Source organism: Laccaria bicolor, genomic scaffold, assembly GCF_000143565.1.
Source record: "Laccaria bicolor S238N-H82 LACBIscaffold_25 genomic scaffold, whole genome shotgun sequence".
Taxonomy (NCBI): Eukaryota; Fungi; Basidiomycota; class Agaricomycetes; order Agaricales; family Hydnangiaceae; genus Laccaria; species Laccaria bicolor.
The window spans coordinates 270,493-291,752 of record NW_001889896.1 but is presented as its reverse complement, the minus strand read 5'-3'; the positions used below and the strand labels follow the sequence as shown (position 1 = coordinate 291,752).

Sequence of the window (21,260 nt, the reverse complement as noted above, 5' to 3'; positions counted from 1 at the left end):
TGCTTTCGTCCTTTGCCTACGCAGCACGCTGTGATGACTACGAGACGTCTAGCGCACTTTTTATTCATAGAGTCATGAACGCTGAACACACCTTCAACGTTCCGAAAATCTTGCCCGTATCAAAATAAAGCGTAGTATGGCTGGTACCCGTTTATGTACACGAAATGGCGCGGGTGAGACGCATGCATTAGATGGTGGTATATTAGCCTGAGCTACATGGTATAAGCATCTCCCCCGATCCAAATCGCCACTGCGTTCATCATTGACAAGAACTAATTATGAGCTCTGCAGCCTTCTCCGCCAACAGATAAGTCGGTCCTTGCGTATGAGCATTAGGAACAAAAGGCTATCACAACGTCAATGCAAGTCCTAAGAAAAGAAAAAGGCGACGCACGAAAACAGAAGCATCAACAACCCTCACACCCTCCACACCCTTCACCCTCAAATCAGGATCAACCACGCCCCACTTGGCATCCTTAGCAGTCATACTCGCCGTCCCAACAGGATGGAACATCGTCGACGCCGTCTCCCTCACGAACGCGTCGATATCCGCATCACTCGTTGCGGAAAGACCACCGTACGGGCTGAGGACGTACCCGGCCCATGCATATGCACTTGCGAATCGTTTACTGGCTTTGACGGCTTCACGGATGGCGTATATGTCAAAGGCGGTGGTTAGGAAGTTGGGGTTGATCAGAGGCTTGGTGAAGGGGTTTGAGGAGGCGAGGGTGACCGATCCGCCTGGGAGAGGGGTGAGTGGGGAGGACGAAGATCAGACAGGGAACTTACGAGAGGTTGGAGAGATCAACGCTGAGATTAGGGTCATGAAGCTGCCTGTGGATGGTGTTGCTACCCCAGGGTATAGGAAGAAGTTCTGAGAGATGAATTGTGAGTTGTGCCTCAGGATGGGATTGAAAGAACGACGACATACTGCTACTATCAATTCCCAGTGAGACGCCGTAGGCCCCGAAGAGGGATCAGGGACAGTAGCGAAGATCGACGCGTTCTTGGGAAGTCTCAAGAATCCCAAGTTGCTGACAATGCCATTGGCGAGGGTACCCGTCTTGGTTGTGTTCCACAGGTTAAGAGCAACAGAGAACAGGGTAGTATCCCTCATGAGCCCGTCCAAACTGGCCGTCCCAGCTACATTGAAAATGTTGGGCATGAGAACGTGGTCGGAAAGGTTCTTCCCGACAGATGGATTGTTAACAATCGTTTTAATATTTAGGGCGGTTAGATCAGCTTTGTCACCAATCCCAGAGAGTTGTAGAATCTGGGGGGTGCCAAAGGCTCCGGCGGCGAGTATGGTCTCCTTTTTGGCATGAACGACGGTTGGGTTCGCTAACGGTCGCTTTCAATAGGATAGTCGAAAAGTGTGATATATGCTCACTGTTTTGGTCGCATGAAAAGTGGACAGCACGAAAAGAGGGCTTCCCGTCAACTGTCCCAGTTTTAGCCAGCTTCGTCACCTGCGCATTGATCAGGACGCTCAGGTTCGGCCTCTTGATCGCATCAGCGAGATACGTCGAAGACGAGCTGCTCCGTTTCCCACCGCCAATCGACGACTGCACCCACCCGATTCCCAGCACGTCGCCGCCTCCCTGATCTTTGGAGTATGGAAACTCGCTGGCCAGTTCTTGAGTGGTAGCAATGACGCGTGCGTCAATGGCTTGCGAGGCCCCTGGGAGACTGACGGGCAAGATGCCGTTGGTACCGTGGTTTGCGGGAATGTATTGGCCAGCGGTGTTGTGCCCATCGGCAGGCGGAACGACTTTCTCGTGCTAAGAGATTTCGTTTAGATAACGCTGGATCAGTCTGCAGAAAGTATGTACCTTGTAGATATTCTGCTTGATATTATTCCAAGCCCAACCAGGTTCGCCCGTCAAATGGGCGATCTTGTCGAAATCCGCAGATGATCCGTATTGATGGACCATGTAATCTGTAGATAGATAACTGAGCATTTGATGGTCTTAAGACTCTCAAAAAAATACATACTAACGGAGCTACACCCGCCTAACATCCTTCCACGAGGGAAAGGGAAAGTGCGTCCATTCAAACCGGTTTGTGGGGTGACCGTGTAATTCCAATCGTATTGAGTACCTGGTTCACGGCTGCGAGTGAGGACCATACATCGGATAAGTTAGGAAAGTATGGTACCAGGCGTGAGCGTAGGTCCTAAGAATGGTACGATGGCTGCGAGCACGCCTTGATCACTGAAGCTCTTATATTAGATAAGTCCAACGGTTGATATTTTTTCGGTGTACTACCTTACGCCGGCCTCCAAGACCAAAACTTGAGTCTTGGGATTTTCCGTCAGCCGATTGGCGAGAACATTTCCGGCGGTCCCAGCTACAGCACACCCTGCTGTCAGCACACAAAAAGCACGATTGCAAAGATAGAGCGCACCTCCAACAATTATGTAGTCATACGTAAGACGTGGCAATTGCGAAGGATTGGTGTAAAGAGCGGCAAGTGAGGGTGATAGGAGCCCAGAAACCAGAATCAGGCTGGAGAACAGAGTCGAAGCCGGCATTTCTGCTGATGGCGCTGCTGGGGTCGGAGGTAAATATATGTCATTTTTAAGAGAAGCATCCAAAATAGTATTATGAGGGTAGAGGAAGGGTAGAAGGATCAAAGTTCCTGAGATATAATCAAGTCGTAATGATTCCGTACATCGTACTTGTGCGCCTCGGCGTCCGGAATGAATGAGTGCACAGTCAAAGTTGGATCAATATCGCTCGGATTTAGTTTCTGTCTCCGACGTTTGGCCGAGAGGCTTCTTGTCCGTCCAGAGAAGCGAGAGCCCAGTTGAGGGGGTAACATCCTTTCGAACGCAAGCCGACCATGGTCACTCCATTCGTTCGTATACAGGAATATCTGGGAATGGAAATGACATGAGCAGGCACAGACAACTTCGAGAAAAAAGACCAATCATAACACTGTCTCGCACTTGTCAGAAAAAAAATGATGATGGAACCCCACACTTTACCGCCATCACGAGAGAGCATCATGACAAAACTCGGCACAGGCGCTGCGACGGCCGACAGCCAGCTGATACGCTAGATGTGGGTGCAAATCCGTATCGGAGGTTGATAATCGCGCTACCATTAGGTAGTTTGTGGCACAGGCAGGGTCATGTAACTCCAGAACCCAAAAAATCTACTGATGCAGTCGCGTCCCTCGAGGTACGTTAGTCGTGGACCAGCCCTTTGTAGTATTATTCCCTTTTCGTCTTCTTCTCCTTTATCGCCAGGTCCTGAACTTGCTCCTTCCGAAGACCTTCTGAAAGTTCTCAACTCGCGCCGTTCGCAAATGAACCAGTAAACATCGCCATTTTTCATCGCCTTGGAAACGAGGATTGAGTTTTAGGCTCTTAAAAATAGACCACGCCTGAGCTCCGAGTCGAGGCAGAGACTCCAGTATGACATGGTTTACTCGGGGCCATCCTGCTGATGCGAGTGTGAGGGGCAGACAAAAAATCCCACTTTCACCTAAACAAATTGCTGATGGACGTTGGAAATGAGAAGGCCCTGAGAAGGACTACCTCCTTTGGCTTTGCGGTGAGCACGACTAAGTAGTAAGCAGGAACCAGGGGTCTTCTGCAAAAAGGCGCAGTTCCGTCGCGCAACAAAACATTTTTGGATCCAGAGAAAGAATTCCTTAAAGATGAAGCAAAGAAGGCGAGTAGTACACCAGTTGGCGGCGCGTGGATGTGGTTCAAGGAGAAGAGCGTGACGCGTCGTGTTGAACGTGACAGGAAATGTTCTCAACCTCCCTTCACTCCCGTGCCTTGACGTTCCGACCTTTGCGAAATTTAAGCACACAACCGTGGAGGTCACTGCATGGCTCCGCAAATATTTGTCGTCGACAAACCAATTCTAGAAACGCGGGAGTTGCACAGGGAGTCGCGTTCAAAAGGTCGCACAGATACTATTCATCATTTCCGGAGCGGAATAGCGTTGGGGTGAGTTCCGATGATTTTTACGGATTGCGTGGTGAACCCGAATGAGATATTAGGTGTTTACACCCACATCCGCTGCAATTTTTGTAGCAGCAGGCGTTGGTCTGTTTTTCTACTTTCGATATGAAAAGACCAGGTTACTGGAGGAACGGGGTGAGCGGACTTGACCTTTTCATCCACATTCTTCTCACTCCGAATAGAAAAAGAACGAATGAACAAACAGTATGGTCGGCCACAGATAGGCGGGCCCTTCTCCCTCACGACCGACACTGGCAAGCCTTTCACTGACGAGGATCTTCTTGGGAAATGGTCATTGGTCTATTTCGGATTCACGAATTGCCCCGATATCTGTCCAGCGGAGCTAGACAAAGTGACCTCCGTGCTAGACTCAATAGGCACGTATCCCCTCGCTTCAGTTCGCGTCCATGTCGCACTGACTTCAGACACAGAAAAAGAACATGGTAAGATTTTTCAACCCCTGTTCATCACCGTCGATCCCGTTCGAGATTCGCAATCTCGCATCTCGCGATACCTGCAAGACTTCCATCCATCCTTTACAGGCCTCTTTGGTTCGTACGATGCTACCAAAGCTGTATGCAAAGCCTACCGAGTGTACTTCTCAACACCACCCAACGCCGATCCGAACGGCGACTACCTCGTTGACCACTCAATATTTGTTTACCTAATGGACCCTCATGGCAAGTTTGTTGAAGCATTTGGGCAAAGTGTAGGAGAAGAAGTGGTGAAAACGAAGATTAATGAGGCTATTTCGCAGTGGCAACAGGAAACGGGCAAGAAGGCGTAGAAAAACAACCTTGGACGTATAATTGACGTGCCAATAATATTATTGATCCTCACTATGTTCTTGGAAGTTCTACCCAAGCCAAGCCCAGTCAGTTTTGAGCATTGAATTTGTATGCCGTCTCCACCTCTTACTCTCTTGAGAAAGGTCAGTCTGCATGGCAACATGGCCGAGTGGTCTAAGGCGCCAGAATCAGGACTTCCTATGTTCTCATCTGGTCCGAAAGGGCGAGGGTTCGAATCCCTCTGTTGTCATTCTGTTCAAAAGCCGGGCTCTTTTTCCTACGAGTAGGTCGCTGAGGCACTCTTACTTCTACACACAGTTCTTTTGCCATGGAGGCGACTGACTAGAGATTTAGACTATCTTGCCTTTCCATCCAACTCGTAGGTTTTAGATATTTATCGTTCGATCGCTGAACGGACCTCTAGTATCTCATCCCTGACAAAATGAATCGAAAGGCAATCGAAAGGCGTAATTTGGAGATAGATGCTCGCTACGTGAGTAGCGGGTTTTACCCTACGAGCCACCAAAGCTCTTGCGTGGGTAAGTTTAGCCATGTTTGGCGCCCTCTAAGTGACTCGTATGGACTCGAAGTGTTCAAACTTCAAATTGCATTGGCTGCGAGGAGCGAACCGCGCAAGCGGTTCGGCGACGAGCAGCCATGCCAGCTAATATTAAACAGATCATTTCCTTCTCCAATATAATATGCTCCTCGCAGCCATTAGACGGTCACATAAATGACCAACTGCCGCAAACAATTGTGGCGGGTGAGTCGATAACGCAAATATTATTTGAATTGGTCAATACATAATCGCCGTAGCGAGCTTTGCGCCCGTAGGCGCGCTGCAGTGGTTATTACTTTTGCCATATGTACTTGTGTACTAAAAGCAAACTGATAATGTTTGGCAAGAGAGGCTGATCATCATACTGCGGCAAACAGCGAAACTCTAACTCGAAGAACTGTACAGTTGCTTGAATCATTTCCAACTACGGTTCTCACCGACAACCGCAACCTCAAGAAATGGGAAAAGGTATAAATTTTTTCATCCAATAGCCCTCTGGAGTGTATCTGACGGTAGTCATGGGTCACAACAGTTCACGGATCGCTCGCCCGTGCCGGCAAAGTCAAATCGCAAACACCAAAGGTCGAGAAGCAGGAGAAGAAAAAGACACCAAAGGGCCGTGCTAAGAAACGCATTCTCTACAACCGCCGGTGAGCACCTTCCGATGGGATTGTTGTGAAGTGGATTCTGACTTTGGTATCATTAGATTCGTGAACGTAACAACACTACCTGGAGGAAAGCGGAGAATGTGAGTTTTTCAGTTTCGCATGGCGCTCTTTGCCTATCACTTCTCGGCTATATGGCTGGCTGGCACCTCTCAACGATGATACACTTTTGCATAGTTCACACTGAAACGATTGTGTTGACAAACAAGCATCTAAACGTCTTTCGCTCCTATCTGACTCTCTATTTCCCCCTTACACTTCTGCTGTCTATTGGAATTCCAACTGACGACGATGACCTACAGGAACCCCAACCCTGAGAAGTAAACAAAAAGCTTCTCGTTAGAGCTTGACATGGGGAACTTACGCTATCACGGCGAGATGGAGGGTTGCTGAACGTCGTAGGATTTTGGGGGCGCTGTATTATTTCCCTCTCTCTTTTTTTAGTTGCGTCATTCACCCAGCATGCACCCATGTTCTTATATGCCCAATCCATCATATGATCCACTGCATTATCGTCCTGAATATCAGGGGCCAAAACCTCCCTACACGTTTGAACTATGCACCTGCACATCTCTGCCGCGAGTCTGGCATCTGGCCATAGACTGAATTCAGTTGGGCGCTGACCACACTGATAACACTTTCCAACCTTTCCACCAGGTTAGCTACACCGCTCCCTCCTAGCGCTTCTGCTTTCCCGGAGGGCGTCTGGCAGGACTATCTAGGCTACCCACAAACCTACTCGTTCACACAATAGCGACAGCGTCCGCCAACGTGGGCCATACCAGCAGTTGCCGCTCCTCCCTTTGAATATTCCCAGCATTTGATGACGGCGATTGTTTTTCTTGTTCGAAATGCCAACGGCCAACACCTTTATTAACCAAGACCCCTAGCCTGTTGGATTCTGCTCCACCTTACTCCTGGTTGCATCCGTGGCATACCATGAAGATCTTTTGCGCAGTTACGTTCTCAACTCAATCTGATATTACCCGCAGCCGCCACGTTGGCAAGGGATGGATGCCTGATGACGAGAACGTTACGAACCCATTCCTGTCTTCGACGTTAATGTGTGTGAACCGTTGCTCGCCACGTCATTGTTTCTGATCTGCCGAAGCAAAGAAAAACGTACGTTACATGATTTTGTGTCCAGTCCTTCCCTCCAAACGTTCTCGTCAGAAAGTCGCGTTCACTCACAGATTAAACGACCTTTGACTACCTTACGGCTGTTGCCAACATGTACGCACCCATCTACTTTTACCTTCGGGCTGAATTGATTATCAGGGCTCTTGACCGGCTTCTCGCCGCCGCCCATGACCATTTCATCCTAGACGATGTTCTGGGCCGACCTATGTAGATCGAATCATCGACTCACGTCCAATTTACGGCAAGTTTTTGCAAAGCAGCTGCTGCTTGGTAACTTCCAACGCCTTCACGAGTAAGGAAACCCCGTTGGTTGATCCCGTTCAGCCTGAGCGTCGCATCGCCGACCTCTGCCGCTTGACAGGATCACACTGACAGTGTGAGCTATGTAACCCTCGGTTACCTGCTCCTGGCGACGGTGGGAGATTTTGTCTCTGCCTCCTTCAGGCTCTGACATGAGGAATATGGATCTGCCGTGAAGCCCTTGAACAATCCAGTCCTGAATAACATATTTGCATTCCCGTTTGGTTTTCCTGTCCGTTCTACACGCAAAACGTCACATTTCTTGATCTTGAAAAGCGAATGGACGGTCCCATTCACATATGGATTGACATTGTATTAGCTTTCATTTACATGCAACATGAAACAAGTTTATAGCAGCGTCCCCATAATCAATTTCGTGAAAAATCGAGCCCCATTTTAAACACTTGATCATCGAATATTAAAACTATCGACCATGATATCCAAACCTTCCTCCTTCCACTGTTTCACCTGCATTTGGACGTCCCAGTCGGCAGGCTTCATTGAAACAAAGTGGACATACTTCAATGACATTGCCAAAGAGAGGTCTTTGCGGGCATTGGGGTTCCATCGAGACTGTATTAATGCAAGGAGTGCTGTGTTGGTGCATGATTCTCCATTGCATTGCAGATACAGCCTCTCCAAGGCCGGAAGGATTAACGGAGGTCCTAAAATGGGGGAGTCGGCTCTAGGATGTTTTTTCTTCTTATCCAAAGATGAAAACAGCGAAGGGAGGGAGAGAGATGGATGGAAACTTGGGAGTGAGGAGGGAGAGAGAGAGGTGATCGAACTTGGCAGTGTATAGTGCTGCAATAACCCATCAGTGATAGGATCGTTCACTCGATCTCCCAATGAAAAGCGCAAGTCCATTCCGGTAAGGTAAGGCAGCTGCGCTAAGCACTCCATCAACTCTGCTTCCTCAAGTGGGAGATATGCGAAGCTTAGACTTCGCAGCGAAGGTGATAATCCCTGAAGGAAGGAGACGAAGGCTGGGTGCGTCCCCGACCAACTTCTAGACCGGACGAGCCACTCGACATGAAATGATTCTAATTCCATGCCCGTAAAATAGTTCAAGAAGGATGTTAGAGACGCCTCTGGTTCCTCGGCTAGGGCTGACGTTCCCCCTTGGAGGATCAGATGGAGGCTTGTTAAACTTGGCAATTGCAACGACTGGCAATCTGGCGCTTGTGAACTGAGCACACATTCTGCATTCAACGTGCAAGATGTGAGGTTCACTGCTTTAGTGAGGAGCTCTAAGCATTCATCCAGAGTTAATACGTGGCTCTCGACCTGTAAATCGAGTGCTGTGAGCTGTGCCCAGGGGATTCCGGCTGTTCGGATGTCAAGCCCGGCAGAGGAATTCCACAGTCCCTTCATTTGAATGGTCAATGAACGCAGAGTAGGAAAGTCTTCTGGGAGGGTATTTTGGAGAACGGCTAGACTCGCGCTTGGAACCACAAACTCGACATGTCGCCATCGTCGGGCGTGCTTGATTATATCAAGCAACAGTGGTGCGGAACGGACATCGTCTACACGGCCCAGAGGGTCGTGTACCACACGAACGGAGAGAGGATATTTGCTGCCGGAACGTTGCAGCCAGATCTTCATAAGCCTGCTGAGGCGCAAATCCGAGTCCGCTAAAGTGCCGCTTGGTGAGCCCCGAATCTCGATCTCGAAGGACGACCAAAGTCGCGGAGTGTTGTACACCAGCTCTTTCCATGCTTTGCAAACCAGTGCAATTAGGAATGGGGCTTCTTTGACACTGAGGATTGGGAATGGTGATAAGCAGTGACTGAATATTTCGACGTGAAGCTCGACTGGCAAGCGATCGAACAGTCCTTGATCTGCGAATGAAGTTCTGCGTGGCGAAAGTAGAGCACTGCGCCAGGCTGAGTCAGGAATAAAAGCGTTCTGTCCCCTGTCAGTTTCGTATGGGTCTTGGGAGAGTCCATGACTGACCACTCGTGAGACTGACGAGCGCCGGGAAAGATCGTCTAGTCTTGGAAAAATCTGGGGCCGCGGCATCTTTAGTGCGCTGAACGGATGTCAAGATATGTCAGATGTATCCCACGACGAAAATCACAAGACGTACAACTAGCTGGGTGGAGGAGGCGATTGATGGGGATCAGTTCAAAAAGTGGAGTGCGCTTTTAAGCAAAAGCCGCTATGATTCAGGTTTAAGCTCCAATCGCGAACGCGTTGGGACAAGGGAAACCGTCTCATAGGGAACCGTGGAGCCTTGACGCGATTTGGGGCTACTTTGCTGAATGAAAGATAGATTGGGAACAGCTCTGATGGCTAAACTGACGACCCAAGGTCAAGCTTTTGTCCCAATTAAAGCCCATCCAGCCCAATTCTCTGAACCCATAACGTGCCTCGAGACCCGAAATGGAAACGCCTGAGGGTTTAGAAACGAACTCCATATGGGTTTCTCTTATCCGCGCAATCCCCCTGGCTTTCCAAATCTGGGATTCTCTGCTGGGTTAGGCGCGAGTGCCCGAGGGCTTGAAGAACGCGCGGGTGTAATCGGTGTCGCCGTCCGATGTGCGGAACGTTGGGAAGGCATCTGACTGCGACGAACCTGAGCCCGCACGAATCACGATGCGTCCAAGGCAGTGATTGACGGCATCGAAATGCCAAAACACCCTGTGTAAGGAAGCAAAGCTAGCATTCCATGACCAGCCAACCTCAGATTTGCGGGCGTTAATAGCCGAAAGTATAGGGCCAACGACACAGGGAATCCGTGATGGAGAAGAACAACGATCTGATTTCATTATTCGAGGTCAGTTCAAGGTTAGTTAGCCATGTGATCGCGAATGTGAAGGGAAAGGGGTACATTGTAGGTGCTAATCTCCAGGTCATACCGTCACAGTGTTGACCGGAGTAGCAAATAACCAAAGTATAAGGTGAGACTTCGAATATTCCACCGAGATCGTGGCGAATAGGATATTCGCAGACAATGTATCATATGTGTTGGACAATGAATGCTTTGACGTTGAAACATGACAAGGGAAGGGGCTGGTAGAGAAAATGGTGTTTTACGGCGAAAACACCCCATCATTTTGTTGGGTTGGCGAGATGCGGGGCCTTGGTTTTACGGTGATGAAGTTCCTTCCAAGAAGCCCTCAACCAACCCTCAACGACGCGTTTTTTCAACACGTGTTGTGGGCTGCTGTGGGCGCAAAATTTCCAACAAGCGCCGCCTACAACGACAGAGCTCGGTATGTCAAAAGCAATAAACAGATCGAGCCTTGAAGCCACAATCGTAATACAAGTAGTACAAACGTTCAGAAGAACTTGCTAAAGTCGTAAGCCTCTGGTCCTTTTGTGGTAGGAGATTTCGCAGGTTTACTACCTTTAGCCTTCTTCGCTGCCACGTTAGCGACCTTTTTCTCCACGACCTTCTTCTCCTTCACAGGAAGCTTGGATTTCGCCGTCTCCACAGCCTTGAGTGGTTGTTTTGGTTCCTCCACCTTCTTCGCTGGGACGGGCGCGGGCTTCTGCTGCTGCGCTTTGATTTTTAGTGACCCAGCTTTACGCGCTTGTTTTGAAGTTTTTGGGTCGGCAGCGAACGCAACCTTTTTTGAAGGCGGTGCAGGGGGTGCTGGCTCTGCGCTACGTTTTCGTTTTTGTTTATTTGAGAATGGGGGAAGGGTATCTTCTTCGTCATCTTCGTCGTCGTCGGTGTCCTCTCCCTCATCCATCTCTTCCTCTTCGTCGTCCTCTTCGTCTAAATCACATTCCTCATCTTCGTCCTCCTCATCCTGGCCAACTTCCAAGTCATCTTCCTCGCTTTCCTCACCTTCTTCGTCGTCCTCGCCGGCTAGCCCAACCCAAGGCTCATCAACAGCCACCTTCCTAGTCTCAACGGCTCCCGCCGAGAATTTCACGACACCCCCTGCCTTCCTCATCTCCTTCCGCGTCTTCAGAGAAGCTAAAATAGGTTCATCATTCGCGTAAAGTTTCGCCACGTCCAGGGCAGCATTGTCCGATGAAGGCGCAGGAGCAGAGGCTGTGGTATATCTCGCCAATTTCCCAAGACTCCAATCCCTCAACACGATGCGTGCTGCACCTGTCAAGTCTAGCTGCCCTTTCTATTTTTATAGTACTCAGCGGACCGTAAATACGAAGATAAGAGAAAAACGCACCTTTTTGATTAGCTGATTAGCGCGGGCCACACCCGATAAGAAGGCCTCTGCATCACCTTTTGCGAATGCAGGTATGCTGTACAGCAACATGAGGTCTTCGGCGTTTCCGCGTGCCACGATGTGCGCGACTAGACGAAAAAACCAGGTCAGGTCTACCTCGGCGTTTGAAAAGTTCAGTCATACCAGGGAAGGATGGATCTTTGAGGCGGTCTATACGACCTTTATTTCGTAGTAGGATATCCCGACCGCGGATTTCGTTTTGGTCTTGGGCATGACCCTCCTCTTCATCATCGTGTGCAGCAAATGAGAGTCCAGGGGTATCTATAAACCGTATTTGCTTCCCTGCCACTTCCAGCGTGGTTTCCTGAGGGAGCTCGGTAGTCGTCGGTCCTCGAGACGACGAGGAGAGGGAATAGACGGGCAGAGCTCGTTTCCGTAGCAGCGAGTTCACGAAAGAGCTTTTGCCTACCTGAATAGAAAACTCATGAGCAAAAAGATCGCAAAGTGAAAATGTCAGACTCACATTCGTGATACCAACGACAGCGACAGTAAGTGGCACCTCGTTTCTTTTTTCTTGAGCCCACTGCCCCAGGCATTCCAGAACGGAATCAACGCCAACAGCGTCGTCTGCGGGAACTGTAACCTTTCCCTTGCCTTTTCCTTTCGCTTTGACATTCACTTGCTCAGGACCCGTAGGCAAGAACGCAGTCGCAGAGCGGAACAAAAGCGCAGGGTACTCCGAGCGAAGGTACGCAGTCCAAGATGCAACAGCCTCGCGGGGGCATGCGTCTAAACGAAACTTATCAACTTCTTTCCCGGAAAAAATTCTCAAAAAAAGAGCGTACCAATCTTATTCACGACCAACAGCATCTTCTTCCCACTCTCCTTCGCCAGCATCTCCAAATGCAGACTCCTACACGACATCGGGTCCCGCGCATCCAGAACTTGAACAATCACGTCCGCGCTGTCCAGAACCGATTTCAAGTTTGGCAGGTCGCGATTAATAAGCACCGGAACGTCGTCTTCCTCCTCCTCCTCGTCTTCCTCTTCCACCTCAACAGGCTTAGGCCGGGGCTTCAGAGCCTTATTTACCAGCTTGGCGCTGAGACTGGCGATCCCGTCCGAGCCGACGTTCAATCGGTCTTTACCCGTCAGTTCAAGTTCATCATCGTGGTCCACCTCCATCTGCTCTTGAGACACGGCATCATCGCCTTCCTCGTTGCTTAGCCCAGCTTTGGCACGCGCAGCAAGAAGTCGTTTTTCCTCTTTACGCTTCTGCTTCTCCTCTGCAGCCTACATCCATCACACTCATTAAATCGGAAAATCATCCCCAAAAAAGTAAAAAGAAGAAGAACGCACAACTCTCCTCTGCTCAGCAACCTCTGCAAGAATCTGGTCTTTATACGGGAAATCATTCGGGATACCAGGATCCTTCTTATGTTCTGAGTCGTTTCATCAGCTTCAATTCGTCGGCAACAATGCAGATAACGTACTTGACTTCCACTGAGGATTCTTCTTCGCCGCCTTGACTTTTTTTTTCCGACTCTCCTTGACTTTATGCTTCAGCTTAGCACGGTCATTCGTCTTGGCCCTATTGGTAGTTTCTGTTACCTCGGGGTCAGCACAACAGCTCGGAACAGCAAATTTCGAATGATGGTCGTACTTTTCCTGATTTTAGGCATGATTCAAGGGAGGAGGTAGAAGGGCTAGATTGCGAGGTAGCTGCAAAAATTCTGTCAGGTCGCGGTGTTCCCAAAGCGGTCGTCGATCGTGGGAACCTTTCCCGTCAGTAAGTTCGTGTTGACTTTTAAGTTCATCTCAAAACTCAAACTGTAGCCTGTTGAACGAAATAGCGTGTTCAATGTACTCTAAACATAAATATCTATCTAACAGTATAATCTCTAGCAGTATAACCTGGAGACATAGATGCCCAACCGAAATAAGTCACTCACCTTTGAACCAAGGGTCAACATTGATGGACTTGCGTAGGGGAATAAACGCCGAATTTCGTGCATTGACACCGTCTCCGAAGAAACCTTGCTCAAACGCCCAGAACGATATCTTGGTTACCAAGTTGAGAGAATCTCCCCACAACCCTAGTGATAAGCGCCGCAATTGAACCATTAAAGGTGCGTGGGCCGTATGCCGTAAGAATGAGGCTGTCCTGGCGCTTCTCTTCCAGCACGTCCCAAGAGGAAACCCGTTCTTGGACAGCACAGAAGTACTGCCACCAACTGATGGGGGCGATAGTAGAAGCTCGCCACTTGACCCATTGATACTTGTTTTACGAGGGAGAGACTATTTTGCAGAGATATCTTCTGTACTTGGAAACAATGGTAGCGAGAACGAGATTACTAGAGGCACTTGACAACTTGAAAATTTGACTATTGAATAACGACCGACGTCCAATCTGAGAGATGTTCTTTCTTCACGACACGGGAGGCATGGGATTTTGTAGACAACAATTGGAATGAAAGGAAAGTCGTGCAGTGCTTCATCACTTGATCCAATTATTTTGACCTTTCTTCGCCTTTTGACCATGAAGCACCTGTGATCTTGCAAACACTCGGCCGGCCACAACACGATGAAAAAGTAGAGAAATAGAAGAGAGAAAAAAAGATACTGAACGTGAGAATAAAATCATTTACCAGCGAGGGGCATCGGCAGCGGCGGCAGGCGCAGCGGTCGAAGGGGCATCGTAATCCCGTTCCCTACGTGGTGGAGGGCTGCTTCCTCGAGGAGGTGGGCTCCTAGAATAACTTCTCCTACGCCTGTACTCAGGAGAGTAGCGTCCACCTCGGGAAGGAGGGGGGCTTCGGCGGTCACGCCAATCGCGGTTCTCCCTTCCGTATAAATCGCGGTCCTTTTCGCGGTCTCCTCCACGTCGTCCAGAGTCACGGTCACGATGAGAGTCGCGGTAGGAGGAGTCTCGATGATCACGACGGTCGCCATGATAGGAATCCCTGCCTCCAGCACGACGGTGACCCATATATTCTCCTGGGGTGGGTGCATGCGGGCGGTCCGTAACGGAGTAGTCCACACGAATACGACGGCCATTGAGATCCTAAATATGAATGTCTCAGATATGAAAATGAATTGATGAACAAGGTAAAACAACATACAACGCCATTGAGTTCCTGGATGCACCTGGTGGCGTCTTCAACAGTTGCCATTTTGATGAAACCGAACCCGCGCGACCTATCGGACTGCTTGGAAAGGTTAGACGACATGAGGCAACGGAGTGAGCTAAACCGACCCGTTGATCGTAGACAATGGTGACTTTCTCAACGCGGCCAAAGCGGCTGAACTCTTCATCCAAGTCGCGCTCTTGGGTACGAATGCTCAGGCCGAACACGCCAAGAACGTTGGAAGGATTGGGCGCCTGCCGAATCTTGTGAGCATACACATATAGAACAAGGTAAAAAATAAAGTAAAATAGGAACGCACGATTGGGGCATGAGGAGGCCTCCTGCCTGCAGGGGCAGGAGAACGACGGCGGAAAGGGGGACTGCGGTACTCCCTGTCGTTGCCGTTGGTACCGTTGGCGCCAGTGGTGCTGCGCGCAGCAGGACTTCTTGAGCGAGACCTGCCTCGTGGAGGGGGAGGGTCGCGGTCGGCGGGGGCGGCTGCGGGAGGGGCATTGTATGCGTCGGAGTAAGGGTCTACGTTGGCTGAGGGAGCTTCGCCGTACTGCATGTTGATGGTCAAAAGTTGCAAAAAGTGGGCGTAGGGTCAGCAAGAAAAACTCACCATGGTGGTTTCAAGTCACAACTTGTTGTCCAGTGTTTGGCGACGAGACTCAGTTACAAGTCCGCGAGCGCCTATTCTTTTGCGCGTAGAAAACTTGACATCCTGCCCACGTAGCTCTAGAAATTCTATCTCAGATGAATAGACCTCCTGGATAGAGAATCTGATTTTTTCCACAATTTAATACTGGAACTCGCGTATGGGAAGTGGGAATTCTACTGACACAGCATTTAAGCGGAGCTTGAACTCAAATGTTCGACTGCACAGTTCATCAAGCCTCTGTAAGCAGGCCACCAATCAGACTACCAATTCCGGCAAGAAACCAAGATGGTGAGCTCGTCGTCGTTGCCAGCGGCGGGGTGGTTTTACTCACATAATATGCACTAGGGTATCGACATTACCGCCCACCACGTCAAGAAGGGGGCCCGTACCGCCCCCAAGAGCGAGGATCCCTATTTGCTTCTCCTCGTCAAGGTTTGCGCTCTCATTCACCTCAGAGGACTTTTCAGATTTTGACACCTAGTTTCCAGCTCTACCGATTCCTCGCCCGCCGTACCGATGCCAACTTTAACAAGGTTTATATCTTCCACGAAAGACCCTACACCATCTGCTGAACTCCGACTTTTCTAGGTTATCCTCCACAGACTTTTCCTCTCCAAGACCAACCGTCCCCCTCTCTCCCTCTCGCGCATCGTCAAGGAGACTTCACACACTCCCGAGCGTGAATCAAAAATTATCGTTCAAGTTGGCACAGTGACAGACGATATCCGTTTGACCGAGGTCCCCAAATTGACAATTGCCGCTCTGCGCTTCACACGTGCAGCAAAGGAGCGCATCCTCAACGCTGGTGGCGAGGCTATTACTCTGGATCAGCTCGCACTCCGTTCACCGAAGGGTTCTAACACGGTGCTGTTGAGGGGTGTGAAGACTGCGAGGGAAGCGTACAAGCACTTTGGCATGGGTTCGTTTAGCGTCCAATTTTTTTTTTGGTGGTTGCTGATTCACTTGTAGGTCCTCACAAGAACAAGAAACCCTACACCCAATCCAAGGGCCGCAAAGTATGTCGCTCACGTAGCTTCCTTCTCGTTTTTTCTTACCTAAATATTCTAGTTCGAGCAAGGTCGTGGTCGCCGAAAGTCGCGCGGTTTCAAGGTATAATCGTGTCGTATCTTACCATCCAAAATATCACATACACGCTTTGGGAGGTAGGGCCGTCTCTTGGCTGTTGGGGTGGTTCTTCATGTCGGAGTTTTTATGCGTTATGCCACGGCTTGTATGCAGTCCATCAATCACTCAAACTTATACATACTTCAATGTCCATTTCGCGAATTCCGTTCCAATGCTAAGGCTCTGAATGGGTTTCTTCTCCCTGCATCCCAGGTGTCCTATGAACAAGACCGCGGACTTTCTTGTCCGCTGGTATGTGAGTGCATCACTTTTTGGCATTTTTCTCTCTCACTTTAAGTCGAACTCGATTCCCATTCACGGAAAGGCGGCTTACTCACCGCATTCAGCGACCGCATCAGGCGGACTGTCCAACTCGACTGTGTTCACCTCCCCACCTGTCAATGACTCCAGTCTTGTGGATTTCACCGAAAGGTTCTACGTCTGATTCGGCAAGACTCTTCTTACGCCACTTTCACAGAATTTAGGATCTCGTCCGACTCAACCGGCTTCGCCTCTGCCCCTGTTCAGCTCTACCTGTCTATCTGTCAATGACTCCAGTCTTATCTCACTAATAGGTTCGGTGGTTGATCCACGTTAAAAAGCAAGAAACTGTTCTCATCAGTCAGTAAGGCTTTTCGGAAGACTTGGAGGCGACTACAAAAGTCCCTCAAAGGTTAAACCTACCAACAGCACACAGAAAAGTCATGCGTCCCAACAGTGGCAGCTAATCATCCACTTTTGCTATTCCAGCCTTATGGGTCTCAATCAGAGGTTCGATAGGGATTGTTTGATACACGCGAAGAAGCAAGAATCTGTTCTCCTCAGTCAATACGCTTTTTCCTACGCCGCTTACCATCAACGTCGGAAGACTTGGGGGCGACTACAAAAGTGCCTCACAACCCGAAGGCTAAACCCACCAACTGCACATAGAAAAGTCATGCCTCCGAATAGCGACAGCCTACTATCCGCTCTTGTGGCCCTAATCGCAGACGCGACGAAGGTCGTGGAGGCGCACTACGAGAAAGTCGATGCAAAGCCTTACGTTCCCTCGCTGGACGATACCGAACCTCACCCACTCGACGCTGTTATAAGCGACAGAGACTTACGCACAGCGATACAAACCATTGAAGGTGCTTGTGCTCAACTGTCCGCTAGCGTCGCGCGTCCGAACCATATCGTGCTCAATGTATGTCTAATATATTCATGTCCTGCAAAATTACCAACGTTTCCTTGCTTTGAACAGCGATTTATGGGTGTAAATGTTGCATTCATGCTGTGATCGGAATGAAGGCTAACTGTCGTACAGTCATACGAGCCTGTCTGTTTGAGAGTCGCCACAGAATTCAAGATCGCCGATATCCTTCAAGAAAATCCCTCCAACGCGGGAATGCACATATCTGATATCGGAAAGAAAGCAGGGATTGAAGAGCGGAAGCTTGGGAGGGTTTTGCGCTTCTTGGCGTCGAAACATATCTTTCGGGAGGGTCAGTAGTCAACCTCTTCACGATGTCGCGATCGTATTTTGACCCATTGACTATTAGTTTCTGCAAATGTCTTTGCGAATAATCGTCTCAGCATCCAGCTCTTGTCAAACAACCCTCTAATCAACATTGGACTCTTTTGGTTCGTCCATTCTGTGAAAATGCTAGCATGGAAGACATCGATGTTGATTTTCAAATTTACAGCACCGACATATGCTTCAAATCTGCTGCGCTGCTACCTGAGGTCCTCGCGGATATCGAATGGGGATTCTCTTATGAGCCCTGCCACGCTGCTTTCAACAGATATACAGGTTTCCCCGGGCCCCTGTTTGACCATTTCCAGGTGCGTTCAGTCTGGACCTTTGGGGCGTTATCTGATATGTTAAGTGTATAGACCACTGAAGGAGGCGCCCGATTCGCTGTTGGAATGGAAGGTTGGAACGAAGCTACAGAAGCATACGCTCTCACCCAAGGTCCAAAAAATTTCGTTACAGTCGTTCCCGCACCATTGCTGACATTTGCCGACAGTGTACCCATGGGGAGAACTACGTCACGGCGCTTCCGTTTGCGACGTTGGCGGCGGAATTGGAGACGTAACCATCCGACTGACGAAACAATTCCCGACCTTGCAAATAATATTACAAGATCTGCCTGATCGGATTCTACAAGCCAAGGATGACTTTTGGATGCGAAACTGTCCAGAAGCTATCAAAGAAAACAGAGTCGAGTTTCAACCCCTTGACTTCTTGAGTGAGTCTCCCGCCCAGAATTGTGATGTTTACATTGTAAGATCTTGAGACTTTTGTTGACTGAGTTCTCACCTTATTCTCACTCATCATAGCTGAAGAACGTCATGTAGGCGCACGTCTTTCACCGCAATACAGACAACTCACCCGACCATATTCCCAGCCATGACTGGCCTGATGCCGATAGCATCAAAATTTTAACCGGGGTGCGAAAAGCAATGGGCCCACATAGTCGCCTTCTTGTCCGTGAGTAACCACTGGATTTGCGTAGCGGCATGGCACAGGTGTTCACGATGCCTGAAACAGAGGAATACATTTTGCAGAACACCGATGACCTTGCCGACAACCAGCCTGCTTTATTTCAGAAAGCACCCGAGCCCCTTCTGCCTAATTTTGGGGAGGGGAGGATCCGACAGTACGCGCTCGACATTCACTTGATGGTCGCGTGCAACAGCATGGGCACGCGCACCCTCAGTGACTTTATTAGGCTTGGGAATGAGTCGGGTTTGCATTTTGAGAGAGTTTGGGATCTTGGTGATATGGGAGCCATGGAATATCGGCTACCCAAAACAAGGAGATACGCCTAGCTATAACTCGATACTATGAGACTCGTCTAACATTCAATAAATAGGGTGGAGATCGTGCTCAAACGTTCATACGTCCTCATCGTCTTGATCCTGAAGATGGTGATCAATAATCCGTTGCTCAAGAGTCAAGAACCAGAATTCATGTACAGTTGAAAGTTCGAACAAAGCCGAAGAAAGGGTTGAAATCCTGAGACGCGACGACCCTTGCAGTATGTCGCAAGGTTTGTCCAGATGATGCATGCAGTTGACATCAAGTTGACATCCAGCAAGGGGTCAGTCATATATTCGTCGAGGCTGAATAGGGGAACTCAAGTACTCAAGTTTATCGTTTGAGTTCCCCTATTCTGCGGCTCCATGATACAAATTTTGATGAATCAACCTCAAACCTCAACGTCCAACCCTGTAAACGCTGTTCACTTCTACAGCTCAGGGAAAAAATCAAACATCACGCACCATGTCTTTCCTCCTTCAACGCCGCTCCAAAGCAGCTGCACCCACCCCCGACCCCCCTGTGAGACAGCAAGTTCCAGATAGCGGAGTAATCCAAGCTTCGGTTTTGGTCGTTCCTCCAGACGGTTTGGTATGCAAAACGGGGATGAAGTATGAGGAGTTCGACGTTAAAAGCCTTTCCCCAGGTATGTAATTTTGTTGCTCCATCGGGCGTCTATCGTCACAATACCGCCAAGCTCACGATAGCTACAGAAACGTATTTCGATTACGAAAAAATTTATGGGGTGGTTCAAGTGGCGCAGTGCAATTCTGGCGCCATCATCATTGCCGACATAGTTTCCGTGCCAATGAAAGATGAAGAACAATTTAGACCAGAGACCTGGTACCTGTCATTGAGGCATGCATGGAAATATCCTGTCATTTGTGGTGATGCTCTGTTGCTCGCTCGCTCAAAGGCCAAGGTCGATCAGCACCATAGTAACAGCGTCATGCAGCCTGACAAAGATTACAAAAGTTCCCGTTACTGTCAGCTATTATCGGAGGGCCATCGCTTTTTCCTGGTGGTGCATTGGTTAATAGGCCCTTACAGTGAAGAGATGAGAATCGCACTCAATATATATGCAAATATGTCCTATTATGGTAATAGATAATATAAATATGAAGTCAGGTGTCGTAGACGACGACCGAGAGGAGGAATTCGGCAGTTCATCAAAAATGAGCTTGAGGGCGGACCGCGTTCGGTTGATGACCCAAAATACTACTACTACTAGTAAGGTTGTAGAACACTTTAGATATGGTATATAAATATGAAGTCAGGTGTCAGAAATTTGCAACCGATCAGCATAAGCCTGCGCTCTTGAAAGGCGTTATCTAAATCATTCATTGAGGTTTCGCCAGTAAAAGACTTGAACGATGGAATGATCATGAATTATGCAAGAATCATGATGACTTACAGTTACTTACCAATGCCGACCAAGATGCTATAGGCCAATCTAGAGTGTCCCTCTCACCTTCAGTCGGAGAAATTGATTTTTCTACCTGGTGGTCAACTGGTGGTACGAGATCAGCAAATATATCCAACTGTCGTCAAATTTGTCCAAAAGCGCCGGATGCAGGACGGACAAGAGTCGACACACACACACAGAAATGAAATACGACACACGTGATGAAGAACGACACACCTGTCCAATGTTCAACACATTGATGGCAAATGTCGGTGTTGAAATGAACATGTCGTCTCGTTCACTCGGGTAGATAGGGACCCTCGCAAACGCGCGAGGTCTTCATCTTGTAACTAGCTACCTAAATACGTAGTCTAATTTGAAATAATCCCTGTCACATGAAGCACAAAATGACTACGGAATGATGGAGGAGTTATCATGGAACAACGCAATCATTGTTTCCACGAACGTGATGCGCTTGAAATTCCAACAGTCGGTCACTTATTCAGGAATGTGTGTCGAATCTTATCCATACTATTTCGATAAATTCCGCCACAATGTTCCC

At 49.1% G+C, this 21,260-nt stretch overlaps 11 protein-coding genes across 11 annotated transcripts; 6 read left to right on the top strand and 5 right to left on the bottom strand.

Annotated features, from left to right (window-relative positions):
* Positions 1–259: 259 nt before the first annotated feature.
* LACBIDRAFT_320116 (uncharacterized protein) lies at positions 260–2,533 on the bottom strand (the record flags this gene model as incomplete). Its single annotated transcript, XM_001884267.1, has 10 exons — positions 260–346; positions 395–741; positions 790–874; positions 932–1,341; positions 1,391–1,781; positions 1,833–1,939; positions 1,996–2,100; positions 2,158–2,213; positions 2,268–2,349; positions 2,407–2,533. 10 exons carry the CDS (start codon positions 2,531–2,533, stop codon positions 260–262), a joined length of 1,797 nt encoding a protein of 598 aa, XP_001884302.1.
* A 1,487-nt stretch (positions 2,534–4,020) lies between these two features.
* On the top strand, positions 4,021–4,766 carry LACBIDRAFT_252249 (uncharacterized protein; the record flags this gene model as incomplete). Its single annotated transcript, XM_001884392.1, has 3 exons — positions 4,021–4,114; positions 4,162–4,376; positions 4,428–4,766. Coding segments are annotated over 3 exons (648 nt in total), but the record flags the coding sequence as incomplete, so codon positions are not given.
* Positions 4,767–5,754: 988 nt separating this feature from the next.
* On the top strand, positions 5,755–6,500 carry LACBIDRAFT_303783 (40S ribosomal protein S30). Its single transcript, XM_001884391.1, has 4 exons — positions 5,755–5,794; positions 5,859–5,976; positions 6,033–6,074; positions 6,294–6,500. Exons 1-4 carry the CDS (start codon positions 5,785–5,787, stop codon positions 6,313–6,315), a joined length of 192 nt encoding a protein of 63 aa, XP_001884426.1. The 5' UTR covers positions 5,755–5,784; the 3' UTR covers positions 6,316–6,500.
* Positions 6,501–7,312: 812 nt separating this feature from the next.
* LACBIDRAFT_330103 (uncharacterized protein) lies at positions 7,313–9,453 on the bottom strand (the record flags this gene model as incomplete). The annotated part of the gene is made up of 4 exons (XM_001884266.1): positions 7,313–7,334; positions 7,361–7,484; positions 7,584–7,670; positions 7,878–9,453. 4 exons carry the CDS (start codon positions 9,451–9,453, stop codon positions 7,313–7,315), a joined length of 1,809 nt encoding a protein of 602 aa, XP_001884301.1.
* Positions 9,454–10,715: 1,262 nt separating this feature from the next.
* Positions 10,716–13,258, bottom strand: LACBIDRAFT_303781 (uncharacterized protein; the record flags this gene model as incomplete). The annotated part of the gene is made up of 8 exons (XM_001884265.1): positions 10,716–11,522; positions 11,577–11,704; positions 11,760–12,045; positions 12,100–12,365; positions 12,422–12,869; positions 12,936–13,018; positions 13,070–13,180; positions 13,240–13,258. 8 exons carry the CDS (start codon positions 13,256–13,258, stop codon positions 10,716–10,718), a joined length of 2,148 nt encoding a protein of 715 aa, XP_001884300.1.
* A 136-nt stretch (positions 13,259–13,394) lies between these two features.
* On the bottom strand, positions 13,395–13,700 carry LACBIDRAFT_303780 (uncharacterized protein; the record flags this gene model as incomplete). The annotated part of the gene is made up of 2 exons (XM_001884264.1): positions 13,395–13,477; positions 13,529–13,700. The coding sequence occupies 2 exons, from the start codon at positions 13,698–13,700 to the stop codon at positions 13,395–13,397; spliced, it is 255 nt and encodes an 84-aa protein (XP_001884299.1).
* A 520-nt stretch (positions 13,701–14,220) lies between these two features.
* Positions 14,221–14,964, bottom strand: LACBIDRAFT_237463 (uncharacterized protein; the record flags this gene model as incomplete). Its single annotated transcript, XM_001884263.1, has 3 exons — positions 14,221–14,640; positions 14,699–14,785; positions 14,833–14,964. Coding segments are annotated over 3 exons (639 nt in total), but the record flags the coding sequence as incomplete, so codon positions are not given.
* A 686-nt stretch (positions 14,965–15,650) lies between these two features.
* LACBIDRAFT_320115 (60S ribosomal protein L18) lies at positions 15,651–16,481 on the top strand (the record flags this gene model as incomplete). The annotated part of the gene is made up of 6 exons (XM_001884390.1): positions 15,651–15,653; positions 15,711–15,797; positions 15,854–15,898; positions 15,954–16,284; positions 16,335–16,381; positions 16,434–16,481. The coding sequence occupies 6 exons, from the start codon at positions 15,651–15,653 to the stop codon at positions 16,479–16,481; spliced, it is 561 nt and encodes a 186-aa protein (XP_001884425.1).
* Positions 16,482–17,427: 946 nt separating this feature from the next.
* On the top strand, positions 17,428–18,971 carry LACBIDRAFT_303776 (uncharacterized protein; the record flags this gene model as incomplete). The annotated part of the gene is made up of 8 exons (XM_001884389.1): positions 17,428–17,676; positions 17,734–17,745; positions 17,797–17,974; positions 18,032–18,113; positions 18,176–18,314; positions 18,366–18,444; positions 18,500–18,756; positions 18,831–18,971. The coding sequence occupies 8 exons, from the start codon at positions 17,428–17,430 to the stop codon at positions 18,969–18,971; spliced, it is 1,137 nt and encodes a 378-aa protein (XP_001884424.1).
* A 39-nt stretch (positions 18,972–19,010) lies between these two features.
* Positions 19,011–19,304, top strand: LACBIDRAFT_303775 (uncharacterized protein; the record flags this gene model as incomplete). The annotated part of the gene is made up of 1 exon (XM_001884388.1): positions 19,011–19,304. One exon carries the CDS (start codon positions 19,011–19,013, stop codon positions 19,302–19,304), a length of 294 nt encoding a protein of 97 aa, XP_001884423.1.
* A 454-nt stretch (positions 19,305–19,758) lies between these two features.
* On the top strand, positions 19,759–20,628 carry LACBIDRAFT_330098 (uncharacterized protein; the record flags this gene model as incomplete). Its single annotated transcript, XM_001884387.1, has 4 exons — positions 19,759–19,939; positions 20,007–20,279; positions 20,401–20,523; positions 20,546–20,628. 4 exons carry the CDS (start codon positions 19,759–19,761, stop codon positions 20,626–20,628), a joined length of 660 nt encoding a protein of 219 aa, XP_001884422.1.
* Positions 20,629–21,260: the final 632 nt, after the last annotated feature.